The 14,308-nt window shown below is 54.5% G+C and overlaps 1 protein-coding gene across 1 annotated transcript in view; it reads right to left on the minus strand.

The window, feature by feature from the left end:
* The window catches only part of SGIP1 (SH3GL interacting endocytic adaptor 1), a 62,157-nt gene extending 59,555 nt beyond the window's left edge, over positions 1-2,602 (minus strand). The window contains exon 1 of the mRNA XM_076339989.1: positions 2,326-2,602. Coding sequence (XP_076196104.1) covers positions 2,326-2,335 — 10 coding nt within the window. The 5' untranslated portion in view covers positions 2,336-2,602. The remainder of the gene's footprint in view (positions 1-2,325) is intronic.
* Positions 2,603-14,308: the final 11,706 nt, after the last annotated feature.

The raw sequence follows: 14,308 nt of genomic DNA on the forward strand, positions 1-14,308 counted from the left end.
GGGGTGCTGGGGCTGCCTGTGGACACCGGCACACAGCGGGCAGGCACGGCCCAGCTCCTCCCCGAGCTCCACCCTCAGCTTCTAGCACAGTGTCCAACATTTTGGTGAGACAAGTGATTTAAATAGTTATAATAATAATAAAAACCCTTTAACATGTTTACTGCAGGGAACTATAGGTATTTTGTGCAGGTTTAAAAGTTTCAGATCAAATTAAGCTAAGAACATTCGAAAGCATTCTTATATTAAAATAAAGCATCTCTGCAAAGTGTCAGTGTTTCAGTAGGATATTGATCACAAAAGTTTCACTCTTCTACAAATAGAGCCAGTTTCCAACTGCTTAAGAATTCATCAAAAGCAGTAATTATTTCTTCTAATGCTATTTTCTCCCTTCCGTTCTAGGTTCCCATACGCATTAGCTAGTTAGGGAACAACATGTTAAGCGGTTTAATAAGTCACAAATAATGGGGAAACTTTTTATGGCTAGTATTTTTAATTTTTTTTTTTTTTAATGCAAAACTATTTCATGAAAGGTGGTTCTGCCTCTGCCAGAGCCCGACGAGCTGGCTGCCCCAGCCCTGGCCAACATCCCCGAAGTGGGGCAGGACACCCCCTGCCAGCACCCACCTGCCTGGGCCACGGCAGCCAAGGCTCCTGCACAGCAGCACACCGCGGGCATTTCACAAGCAAGGCAAAAATCCTCAAGGAAAACAAAACAAAACCCCAAACAAACAAAAAACCCAACTGCCCTCCCCACAACCAGCCACAGAACTAGTTAAATCACCCAAACCAAGAATTACAGCAGGCCGACTTCAATTTATCGACATTAATTCCTCTACAAATGCAGGCGCTTTTGAGAGAAACCATGTTGTTAATGATATCTTCTCTAAAATTACCTGTTCTTGCACAGGCTGTGTGCCTGGTTCCCAATGTGTCATGTATGTCAGCATGGTGTGATGATTTTGATGACACGGCCTAAAATTAAAATCTCTTTTGTCTGTGACTTTATCATCAATATTAGAGAAGACATTGAAGGACAACAACACTTACTCCCTTAACACCAAGGAATCAAAAAAAATAGCAAGGAGCAATTCCTATGTGTTCACACATGGCCATTACAGCACCTGAATTTCCAAGGTTAGGCAAATCTTTTAAGTCAATACAAGACATCTCGGTTACATGGAGTCCAATGCCTTTCTGGGTTAATTTGGACAGGGTAACAGACCATGATTTACAGGGACACACCAAGAGGCAGCCTAATTTCTGCCTGTCATCTCGAAGAAGGCCGAGCAGCTGCCTGGTTAGCATGCCGGCAGCGCCACGAGCCCAGTGCTGGATGCGGCTCCGCACAGCCCTCACCGAGGTGAGCCCTTCTGCCTTGGCCAATGGGCCATAAAAAAAAAAACAGAATATTTTGATCTCATTGGCCCTGAAGTACCTATTCTGCTAGAAAAAAAAAATTCCCTGCATCTTATTCCAGAAAGCATAAAAAAAAAAAAGAGCTTTACATATGGCTGAGACAAACGACATAGGTTAAAATTTCTTTAAGAAATGCCCAGGGGTTTTTCCCACACACGATCAGACGCACAGTCTCACAACGCTCCCTGAAGTATCTTATTCCTGGAGCCCATATTTCCTTCTCATTTCCTTTTTTATTCCAATAAGCCTCAATCCAGCATTCCCCCTCCTCATCCTCAGAGCCTGAATCTTCAAACCAGTGACACTACCTGGCAAAAATTACTTTAAGTTCAAATATCCTTGTTTCCCACTGAAAAGATACTCATCCATACAGGTACGCTGTAAAACCACAGAATCCCATCTATCATCAGCAGGCTTCACAGCTCCCGGTCTGTGCGTACAGATAACACTTAAATTCACCCTCTGTGCATCATGTCAGGCTGAGAAAGCAGGTTTCCAAGCAAAGGATAAAATAATGCTTAAAGGACCTTAATGCCGACCAACCCATGCCGGCCCAGGCTCCCTCTCCCTGCCCAGGCTGCCACCTCGCCAGCTGGAGGAACCGGCAGCTCTGCTGGTTAACCGGGCATTTGCATACCCCGAACTGCCTACACAGGGCTGGGGATGGAATTGCAAATAATCTGATGGGCTTGATATTATATCACCATCTGCCAGCTTGCCAGCTCGCCGGCAGTGGGCAGGGTGCTTCGGTTTGATTGGGATTAGGGGGAGGGGAGGGTTTTATTTTTATTATTATTTTATTAAAAAGGAAAAAGGATTCACACACCCAGGTTCAGTGCATCCTCCTTCCTCCACCATTGCTTTTAAAACTCTAGCGATCCCGAAAGGCATGCTCAGATCATCACCTACCTTCCATCATGGTGGCAGAATTGCATTCCTCAATTTCCAAGGAGCCTGAAAAAATACAGGAGAATACGATCCCAGTTACCAGATGCTTAACGTAAGCCCTTCAAACGCCTCCGATCCTCGGCTCCCTTAGCTGCCAGAATAACAAGGAAGGAAAAAAAAAAAACAAAACACCAAGGCGCTGAGGCTAACGGCAGGCCATGGATGCTGCTGCGCCTGTATCACCTCCAGGATCACCGGAGGATGCTGAGAGAAAGGGAGGACGAGCCGGGCTCGGCTCCGGCGCAGCCGGTCCCTCCCGCCCCGCACCTCGTCACATGCGCGCTCGCTCCCGACCCCCCCCCCCCCCGGGAACACACCAACCTATTTCCCATTTCCCACACACACACACTTTCACCAAAAGCATAACCCCTCTTCGTACCTCGTGACGCACTTCCCCTCCCTCTAATCCTATTGCAGCGGTTGGGGGAGCCAGATTAATTACCAGGCACTGTCAGATTAGGAGCGTGCGGGGAGACTTGCTGGGAAGGGGGGCGGGGGGGGGGGATAAATCCAGCCTGGATAAGGCAGCGGAGCTCGCTCCGGTAGCACCGGGTGTGAGCTTTGGCACGCTCAGCAAGCAGAAGGGCTGCGAGCTCCGGTACACATCCACGGGCACCGGGCCCTCCTCGCCTCTCCTGCAGCCATTCAAGAGAGAAATCCATCGGGCTGACGTCACATCACCAGCAATTAGCCCCAAAAGGATGATGCCGGAGAAATTTCTTCCCGACTGCCCTCCAAGAGCTCCTGGGAATTAATTTCACGTGAAGAGCAGCCGAAGCATCACCGGAGTGGGGAACAAAAGAGGCTGGGGAGGGAGTGGGGGGGCTGCAAGAGCTGACCCCCAGCCTCTGCCTGGGACACCCCCATCTCCCATCACCGCGGCCAGCAGCAGCTGGTGCCACTGCTGCCCTATGATATGCCACCTGAGCCAGATGCCGCGAGCCTGTCCCAGCAAACTGCCACGTCCCCCCCATTTCTCTCTGCCAGCCACGGCATCCAGCCTCGCCTTGCCCTGGCCAGCCCCCCGATGGGGTGCGTGACCCTTGCCAGCTTGAAAACCATTTCTCAGAGCTGCTACAAGGGCAGAGGGGAGTTTGGCTGGAGGTGACAGGCAATGCCAATGTAGGAGTTACATGGGACACTACGAGGATTACCCCAGTAAATATGTGAGATACAGAATTGGTTCTGGCAAAATTGGCTTTAACCAGCTCCAAAAGTTCGGTTATATTATTTTTTTGCTGGCAGGAAAGATGCTTTAAAACCCCTTACACTTGCACTGAAGTAGTCTCCACGCACGGCTGCGAGAACAGGAGCCGCGTCCCTGGCATGCTCATCCAAAACAGCACCCACTGCTGCAAGGGACAGCAGGGACAGCCCCATTCCAGGGGCAGAGGACACCCAGGCCAGGAGCGCACATGAATCTGTCCCTGAGGCCACCACTGCAGCTCAGCGCCCAGCAAAGACGGGGATTATGACCATCAGCACCAACCTGCACGCGTGGAGGAGTCGCCTCGCCCCCTCCTCTGCTCCCCAACCGGCACAACAGCAGTTTCAGCACTCACAAATGCGGCTTTTCAGCGTGACCTTGTATCTGTGATGGAAACTTAACTTCTACCTCTCACACTGCATCACCATCTTTAGGACCCATCCCAGTCAGCCACACGCATTTCTCAGGACTTCACCCTGCTCACAAGCAGGAAGAGCAATACCTGCATCATTTTTCCCATTAAAAAAACCCAACTGCTTTCCCCCCCATTGAAAAAAAAAAAAATCCCATTTTTCCCATTAAAAAAAATCCAAAAGCCAAGCACCTCCGAGGGTTTGGTTACACCAGTGGGGAAGTGAGTTTCAACACCACGTCATCAGCTCCAGCATCGAGTGTCCCCAGCCCCAAAGCGTCCCCAGCTGCAGTCCTCACCCATCCCAGCCAGCCAGAAATGCTGCCACACACCCAGGCAGAGGGACAGGTTTATTTAACAGCTGGTTTGTTTAATCCCCCACAAGGAGCTCCTGTGACTTGCCTCAGCTGCCTGCACTTTCGGCACAGGCAGCGGGGTTGCAGGGAAGGGTGCCCGGCATCTTCAGGAAATCTATTTGTAATCCTAGGGCAAGCACAACCCACTGAACATTGCTCCACTGCCCCCCCAGACCAGCCCCAAAACATCCCAAGAAATCGGGCTGACACACATGGCAGGACACCCAGGTGATGAGTACACACCTGCCGTGTCCAAATCCCTCCCGGACACACCAAAATAACATTTATCTTCTGAAATTCATATAGCTGTTGCACAGCAGGGCACAGTGCTGCTGCAGCCGTCCTGCATCCCAGCAGCTCTGCTTCTAGCCGGGACAGACCCAGCAGCTCACCTCCCATGGGTCTCGTGATGCTCCTCAGCAGGGCTTACATTCCTTAAACAAGCGAGAAGAGATGTAATTTCCCCTGCAACCCACCCTCCCAAGCTGGGCAATGGGTAAATAAGTTCTCTTTACCAAATTCCTCCATTTTGGTGCTGAGTTACAGCAGCCTTCTGCATTGCACCAGCATATACTGCATTAGCACAGGTGGGAAACTCATGGGTTATTGCTAACCACAGCGCAGCTCCAGCTTTGGTTGGCTCTGCAGGATGTCTCGACCTTATGAAATAATTCTTGTCAAGTGGAAGAACCAAGATTCATCTTCCTGAGGGCAAAATTAACCCCGCACTAACACCACCATGAACTGGCTCCCTGCACAGGCTTTTCCCAAAGTTGGGAGGCATAGGGAGAGCTGGGTCTTTGCTGGAGCACACCTGTCTACCCAAGAAGGGCAGCGTGCCAGCAAGCCCCTCTCATTTCAAGGTAAAATTGGTATTTATGGATTTCCAAACAATTTCCAACCACACTAGCTGACACATGGACATTTCTCAGCAAAAGTGCTGGAAATCTCAGGTGGCTCCTGAAGGATACGCATTCGGAGGCTGCAAGTAAACATCAACAGACAAAGTCAATGGCCTTAAAAAAAAAAAGGCAGAAAAATGAGTCACTGGAGTGCATTACTCATATCCGAGCAGAGTCATGCTTTAGGTACATGTGACAGGCACCGCAGGAGCAGAGGAGCCCGGCTCGTCCCCCGGCCATCCGGGGACACGGTACCCCCAGGGCGGACGAGGAGCATGGGGCGCAGCGCAGATGGGGATTTGCTAAATAAAGCTCCAATCCACCAGCCTCATCCCTGCACAGGATCTGGCCCTGGCAAATCCCCCAGCATTAACGGCAGTAACAGGCAGCCGGTGGATTGTTTACATGTCCGCATACATGGCTCCACAACCCTTTCACTAAACGATAATTAAACCTTTACTAAAAATAAGCTCATCCATTTATCTGTTCCAGGTGGAAACACAGTGGATGAGACGAGGCCAGACCCCCTGGCAGCCTCATTACAGATAGCTCCCATCACCACGCAGCGCTGGTGATTTCTCCCCCATCACCTGCAAAATAGGCTTTCCAACAAAGTTCAACCATTTGCCTCTTCCCCTATAAAATTAGTTTCTTCTGTACAGGGCACTGGAGGTTGGTGTGCATGTGCTGGAGGTTATAAATCCTGGGATGCAGGAATCTCACTGCAAATGTGGACGTTTGTGCTTTGCTGTAGGACAGCTAAAGTCAAACCCAAACCCTTGCATAGGCTGCCATTTGGGCTCTGATAAAGTGACATCTTTACAAGATTCCTTGCTCGAAAGGCTTCTCCCTACCAGGGAAGGAGGCTGGGAGATGCAGGGCCCCACCAGGAGCATCTCACGCAAGTCTCCAGTGAGCTCAGGAGGGCACAGGGGCAGATCAGCCCATGAGCCGTGTCCTGAGCACCAAATGGGCTCGCACAACCTTCTTGGAAACGCTGCTGCCTGTGAAGCCGAATCAAAAAAGGCTGTGCCCCAAGATGCCACCAGGCTCGACCACCCTGCATCGTGTTTTGCACAGCCAGAGCATTGCACAGGCATCCAGAGTCCCCCAGTGGGAGCAGGGCTGGATAGCTCAAGGAGCTCACGGAATGAGCCCTGACAGCTGCTGGGCCCAATCTCGTCCCTTCCTGCCCATCACGAGGAGCTCATAGCCACCACCCCGGGTGGGAGCGCTGGTGACCACGTGCTGCCCTGCCCTGGCCTGGCTGGGGCTGGAAGGAGGGATGCCCGCATCCCCACATATCCCCAGGCACAGGGCCCCTTTCAGGACGCAGCTGCTCCTCGCTCCACAATAAAGCCCGTTACCTTCTGCTCTATTAGTTTTTTGCTCTATTCATCCCGGGTTTTCCCATGCACAAAGAGCTGCCGGGCCCTTTCCATCTCAGTGAGCTGCTCTGAGGAGAGACGCAGGAGCGAGCCCTCGCACGCAGTGCCATAGCCCTTCAGGGATGCACGCTCAGAGAGGCAGGAGAGCTGGATGGGGTGCCTGCTTTCCCAGCAGCACTGAGGAAAACATGCTTATCGTGCGTTTAAAGAGAGACTCAATGCACTCATCTCTCCTCTGGATATGGAGAATAGCAAATCTTTAGCATGGAGGAGGCTCACTGGGGATGCAACAGGAGCGGAGCACAGCACAGGCGCACGCTGTGCGCCCGGCCCTCCCCCAGCCTTGCCAGACCCCCTCCTGCCCACACTTCTCCACGTGCTGCCTCTTGCCTTCCCACAACGCCTGCCCCCACCAGCATGCAGGGAAACAGCCCCAGGGGGCACACAACCACGGCCAGCCCCCGAGGAGCACCCTGCAAAACGCTCTGTGCCCTGCCAAGCACCCAGCCCAGGCTGAGAACCAGCACAGCAGCATCCCACAGGACCCCAAACCATCCTCAGTGCAAGCAAGCCCCTAATCACAACCACGGCGCAAGTCACAACAGGGTTGGAAATGGGCAGTGGTTCCCCTGAAACCAAACACGGCGTCTCGTGGGACCAACTGCTTCCATCACCAGGCACGAGCAGGACACAGGGCACGGAGGGTGGCAGGCACCCACGTGCTGGAGCCAGCAGCCCCACTTGGTGCCCCCAAAAACTCACATTTTGCCGAGCAGGGCTCCTCCACCGAGCAGCAGCCAGGTGCTCCTGCAGCACAGAGGTGTTGGCGGAGCAGAGGCACAACATGCACGCTCAAGGAGCAATTTAATGCTGCCGGAGCCAACTCTGCCTTATTTAATAGCTATCATGTAAGCAGAGGTAATTAGGCTACACCCTGGGGGGGAAGGCACGATGGGAGCCCCACGCACGCCCAGTGAGCTGCTCCTGCCAGCATGGCTGGGATTCCTGCTCCGTATTGCTGCAAATTGCACTGCAAAAAGGCACCGCATTCAAAAATGCCCATTTACCAGCACCACTGGTGGTGGAGCAGCAACTGAAACCCACCTCCACCCAGCCAGGAAGGACACCTTCTACATGCACCACACCAAAATCCACCTTCCTCTGCTCCCTCCTCTTCCTCTCAGCAGCCCCCCTGCACCAGGAGCTCCTCCCAGCCCCCATCCACACCCCTGCTCATCAGGGGCTAATCAGGCTAATCACCTGCCCCAGCACCACACCCCGACGGGGACCAGGCGCAGCTGAGGGCTGCCCCGGAGATGCTCCGGCCCTGCCATCCTCCCGCACGGGGTGGGGACAGGGGTCTGAGCCAAAAACCCTGCCCCTGGAGCCTCTGCAGCCCTGCATGCACCCAGGTTGTCACTGTTTCTGGGCCTGAGAGGGACAAACCACCCAACTGTTCAGAAAAGAGATGGCAGAGGGAATATTGTTAATTGCTTTTTTTTTTTCCTAGAAAGAAGGCTTTCAAGAACGCTGAAAAAGCCTTGTGCACACCACAGGCATGGGGTTTTGCAGCCAGCAGCCCCGCTTCACACCACATGCCTGGTCCTGAGTATTATTAAGCCCGTTTTGGATTTGACCACTGAGAGCATCAGCCCCAAGTGCGTTTTCAGGATGGGAACGGGCCTCTCCACATGCCTCTGAGCCCAGGCAGGGGGTCAGCACTGCACCCTGGCTCCGACGCCTCGCTGGGCTGGGAGCACCCCATCACTCTGTGTTGCAGCCAGCATCCCCATCGGGTGCCAGGAGGTGGGAGTGGAGATGAGCCCCCCTCTCCGGGAAGCCCAGTCAGGATCTGGCCCCTGCACACACACGTGCGGGGAGCCCCAAAAATACCACTTCATCCAATTCTGCCCAAAGAGACATTCATTTCATTTGAAACACTGCACCCCAAGGGTGGAAAGGGAGGCTCAGCAGCACACGGGGGTCAGGCAAGCATCAGCTTTCAAATCTAAAATAAACTCTATAGGAATAGTGTCGGCTGTGGGTATTTCAAAGAAACTTCATGTGTTTGGACACTGTTCCCTCATTAGACATTAGCACAAATAAAAGTTGGCTCCGAGCTCCTGTGCTGTTCCCCTCTTCCCCATAGTTTAAGCATTAGCTTAATTAGAGTATCAATTAGCAAGGGGAAAAAAGTATCAAAGAACAAGACCGGGATTACCTATGATCTGCAGCAAAACAAAACAAAGTGAGCCAAAGATGCACTGCCTAGCACCTGGTTTCTGCTCCGGCACTATCCTGGAGGGGCTTCTCCCTGTGGTGCTGGGGGGAGCGGGTGAGCACAGCCCTGGGTGCCCCGGGTGCCCCACATACTGCCCGCTACCCCCAGCGCCTGCCTGCACACGCTGAGAGATGTAGCCACGCTGCCACGCTGCCTGTGTCGGGAAGCCCCAGTGGAAGATAAACTGGGAATTTTTGCACTGGTCCAAATCCAACAATATTTCAAACATGTTTTTCCCTCTAGGCGTGATGGCTTATTAACTTTAAATAGTTTAAAAAACCCAACCGCCTTGACCATGCAGGAGCTAACTCGCGCTCCCTGTGAGCAACAGGGCTCTGCTGCATCCTCACGGGAGCCGAACCAGCAAAACCCACGTGGGTCCAGCAAAACCCAGTGCAGGCGGGAGCCCTGCTTGCTGCACAGATGGGTGCAGCTCCACCGGAGATGCGGCTGGCATGGGCACCCTCAGGGAGCTCGTCCTGCTCCCCCCTCCCCAGTGCCGCAGCTGGGTACCATCCAGTCATGCTGCTGCTTTCTGACAATTGCCCGCCTCGGGCTGATTTTTTTCTTTTTTTTTTTTTTTTTGGGGGGGAGGTTTCAATCCAAATAGCTCAGCTGAGAATGAGGTTACGGAAAAAATATGTTATTTTAATACTGAAAATATTCTTACCACTGTTCTGCTGCAAAACCCTCCTACCTCTGCTCCCAGGGTGCGCTCCCCCAGCCCTAAGAGCGCACTTTGGGGCTGCTGCGAGGATTTACCTGTATTTTGCTGCAGACAAGGTGATTGCTCATGCATCGGGGTGCTCCTATGGGTGATCGCCCCGGCTGCTGCATAGGCATGATGCCCACCCTGCCCAAGAGCCCGGCGCAGGGTCTGCAGGGGCATGGGTAGCCCTGAGGCAGAGGGTGCTGTTAATGAAGACCCGCAGTGCCCTAGGCAGGCAGGAGGGAAAGCGTTTGCCCCCGCTGATTTCCAAAGCCCTGAGAAGATGCTCTTCAACCCCCTGCAAAGGGCACGGTCTTTCCTGGTGTCTCCTTCACCCTTTGGAGATGTTTCCAGACATCTGCTGCAGGCTGGGTGGGAGCACGCTGGGTGGGAGCACGCTTCATGGAGAGATGATGGCCAGCCTAGTTCAATGCAAATGGAAGTCAAACGCTCAGCCTTATTGCTGCTACGGTATGTGACCTCAAGCCTCGTGACTCCCCACCTTTGATGTGGTGGCAATGTCAAATGCCCTTCACATGATTGCCTCCTCTGGCCACCAGCAACGTGGCCCACATTGCCAGGGAAGAAACATTTATCCCTCCCTTGCAAAAAAATTATTTTTCTGCAAGACCCTCACAGTAAGACTCTATAAAAAAATGTGTGGGAGCTGAAGGTGGTGCGTGTTAGATGTGAAGAACAGAAGGTAGGAGACAAAGAAGTTGCGCCGTGACTGGGTGATGGGTCAGACAGATCGGTTTGCATTCCACTAGCTGCGCTTGAACATCAGCACAGCGAATGCAAAACTGTGAGCTGCTACAGAGCAAGAGGGAGTGATGCTGGAGCATGCCGGAGTGGGGAGAGGGCAGGGGTTTGTGCCGGGAAACACCTGTGCAACCTGGCAGAAAAGGCGGAGAGATCCCCAAAGGAGAGCACCCCAAAGCAGGCCTGGAGTCACTGCCTCCAGCTGTGCAGTGTTCCAGCTGTGCATGGCCCCAGCTGTGCAATGATCCAGCTGTTCAGGGTTCCAGCTGTTCAGGGTCCCAGCTGTGCATGGCTCCAGCTGCATGGGGATCCAGCTGTGTGGGGATCCAGCTGTGCTCAAGCACCAGCTGTGCAGGGCTCCAGCTGTGAACTGCTCTGGATGAGTGGGGGGCCCAGCTGTGCACCCCTCCAGCAGTACACGGTCCCAGCTGGGCATGTCTCCAGCTGTGCATGGCCCTGACTATGTGGGACCGCGGCTGGGCATGTCTCCAGCTGTTTGGGGCCCAGCCATGAACTGCTCCAGCTGCCTGGGTCTCCAGTTGTGCGTAGCTCCAGCTGTGCTGGGCTCCGACTGTGCGTGTCCCTGCTGTGCATGACCCTGCTGTGCATACCCCTGCCGCCTGTGTCCCCGCTGTGCATGTCCGAGCTGTGTCCCCCGCAGTGGACATCCCCGCCATGCACATCCCAGCTGTGCAGCGTCCCACGGTGTGCGCTGCGCTGTGCAGTGGTGTGGGGCCTCGGCAGATGGAGCTGTACAGCTGTGCAGGCAGCCGGGCACGGGCAGGATGGGAGCTGTATAGCTGTGCAGGCAGCCCTGTGCAGGCAGGATGGGGCTGGCAGCGGGCTGAGCCCCGTGCCGTGGGGACCCGCACTGCCTGGGGACAGCTACCTGGCCCTGCTATTGTCACAGACTGAAATCTGTCCGCAGCATGGCGGTGATGCCCTCCTCAGACCAGCCAGTCAGCCCCAAAATGCTGCATGATGCACCCTGAACTGCAGCATGCTGCACCCCAACATGTGGCATGCTGCATCCCAAACAGCGGGGTGCACCCTGAAGTGTGGTGTGATGCCTCGCCAAAGCAGGGCCGCTCGCAGGGCCCATCCCAGGCAGCAAGGTGGGAGGGTGGCAAAGGCAAAGGAAGAAATAGAAGAGAACTATTTCATATAACCAAAATCCTCTGCTTGGCCCCATCTGAAGCTGCTTCAAACACCAGCAACAGGGGCAGGGGGGACCCAGAGGAGCCAGCAACCCCGTGTGGGACCCATGGCAGGACCCGCTGGCAGCAACGACCCCCTCCTGCAGGGAAATGTCTTCTGCAATATAGATTTTTTTTTTTAATTGCAGCCATCTTCTCTCTGAAATGAGAAGCTTGCTGTGGGGATGAGGATGTCCCCAGGCTTGTCCTGCTGTCCCCTCTGGGTCAGCCCTTCACCAGCACCCCTGCAGCCCCCCAAAATGGTGCCAGACTGCAGCTGGCCCAGCTGCCATGAGCAAAGGCAGCGATTGGCCCCTCATGCGTAACCGCGCTGCCAGCACAATCTGCACCCAGCTCACAGCATGTGAATCCGAGTGCTCCCACCAGTAAGTAAGTCGCGGGGTGGGTAACCCCATAACATGAACGGGTGTCCCGGGAGAGCCCGCTCTGGGCAGGTAAGGGGGCTGCAGAGCCTGTCCTGCCCCTGCAACAGGGGTGCATCCCACAGCCCCATGCAGGCCAGAGCTTTGCTGTCCCCAACCTCCCGCAGCACTGCAATGACAGAAGTGGTGATGGCATCTGACCAGGATGGTAGAAATACCCTCCAATAAACCAGAAACTCATGCAGTGAGAGCAGGGGCAGGGATGCCCTCAGGGGTGGGAGCCCTCGGGGATGGGGAGCTGTTGGGCATGGGGAGCCCTTGGGGACAGGGAGCCCTCGCAGACGGGTTCCTTGTATCACCCCAAAAGGGACATTTGGGAGAGCTAAAACACCTAAACACATCTTAAATTGCATCAGCTGGGCTACAATCTGCCCTGTCCTTCCTGGCCAGCCCTGGGAGGATCCCAGCTGGTGTCCCCGCTGCTGAACTGGGACACCCACCTCCCCTTTGCACGGAGGCTACCGGTGCCGTGAGCCCTTGGGCTCTGTTCCAGCGCCGCAGACTCGATAAAATCTGTGCTTTGCATGCCAGCCCCCAGCTCCTTCCTGTTTTTGACTACAAAACTGTCAGTGCTTCAGATTTTCATTTCTTTTTTTTCATCTGTAGGACTTTTAGGTGAACTCTAAGCCAGTGGCAGCTAAATCTCCTTGGCTAGCAAACCGTTTCCAGCACTTTGCAAATCCTTACGGTTGAATTATAACCTGGGAAGTGCTTCATCCTGCTGGTTGGCACACAGAGGGACACAGTGCTGTGGACTGTGCTCAGCGACATGGGGCATCCCCCATGCGAACGTGATGGACATGAAGCAAACCTTGGTGGGGCTGAAACATGAGCAGAAGCATTCAGCTTCCAGGCACCGAGCACCCATTGCAATAAAAGCACATTTCTAAAGGTGTTTTTGCTACTTATGCAAACCAGAGGCAATTGCTGTGGCTTCAGCCATCCCGATGTTTGGCGTCTAGTGGCCTCAGTGCAGGGACCCGCATCCCTGTCCCCAGCCAGGCCTGTGGTGAGGGGCACGGGACACCCCCAAACGCTGGCCCCGTGGCTTGGCACAAAGCTGCCGCTGCATGTTGTTATTCAGATGAGAAATCCGCATTCTTGAAGCATTTCCTCGGAAGAAACCCAAGATTTCTTCAACACTTTCCACCGGGGGAGAACAACACGAGCGGCTCAGGCTGCGGCAGGGACCAGCATCAGCTTGCATTGCTGCGGCGGACAGCAGGTGGGAACGCCCATGCTCATCCCTAACTCCTACGGACCAGAGGGAAAAAAGAACATGGAAAACTGGCCCCACACCCAGGAGAGCAGGCACAGCGCCTGTGCGCCATGGGAAAAAGCAACAGAGCTGGTTTATTATTTTATTTCTTTGCATCATGGTTTCTATTAACAATGCTGACCTCCAGGTCAGAAGTTTCCTGGCAGCGGCAGGGGCTCTGCGGGACCCTTGTCCCTGTGCCCCAGGCAGCCAGGAAGGGCCAGCTCTGCTCCCGGCGCAGAGCGAACAGTGGCTCATCCCCAGGATTGACACCCGCGGGTGGGTTTATGGCTGGTGGAAATCCCCCCTGAAAACCCAGTTCTATGGCCTCAGCGGGAAACTATGTCCTCGAGGACGGCTGCCACACGGCCACTGCTGAAGTAGGGGCTGTTGGCAACATACATCATTAATGCTGGCAGCAAGGAGGGGACAGCGTGTGCTCCCTCTCATCCCGCGGCCCCAAGGCTGGAGGTCCTGAGCCTCTCCAGCTGGGCTGGGGTCCTGCACCATCGACCCCACACAAACCCCAGCCCCTCCTGGACCCAGCCCCAATGAGCATTGCACACCCCCATTGCACACCTGGGCTGCACAGCTCAGTTGCATTCCCTGGTTGCACATTGCAGTTGCACACCATGGTTGCACAGCTGGTTGCATGCCTGGCTTGCACACCTGGTTGCACGCCCCAGTTGCAGACCTCAGAGCCACCCCCTCTCCGGAAAGGCACACTTTCTGCACGCTGTTTTCCTGCAGGTTTTGTTTTTCATCCTGCTTTCCCCCAATATCTGAGCAGCGGCGATTCCCAGCCCCTCTGAGTGCAGCCAGGACCTGCTGGGGGGTCACTGGAGGCTGTGTGGCTGCACCCACGGGGGGACCACTGGGGAGGGGGAGCAGGCACCCATCAGCACCACACATCTGGGTGGCTAACGAGCGAGGAGGAAGCACCACATTGCTGCCTCCACGTGGATGTGGTTCTGATGCTGAAGGAAACCATGCAAACCCCATGGGCAGAGCCAAGACCTGTTCCTCATCC

This window comes from Aptenodytes patagonicus, chromosome 5, assembly GCF_965638725.1.
Source record: "Aptenodytes patagonicus chromosome 5, bAptPat1.pri.cur, whole genome shotgun sequence".
Taxonomy (NCBI): Eukaryota; Metazoa; Chordata; class Aves; order Sphenisciformes; family Spheniscidae; genus Aptenodytes; species Aptenodytes patagonicus.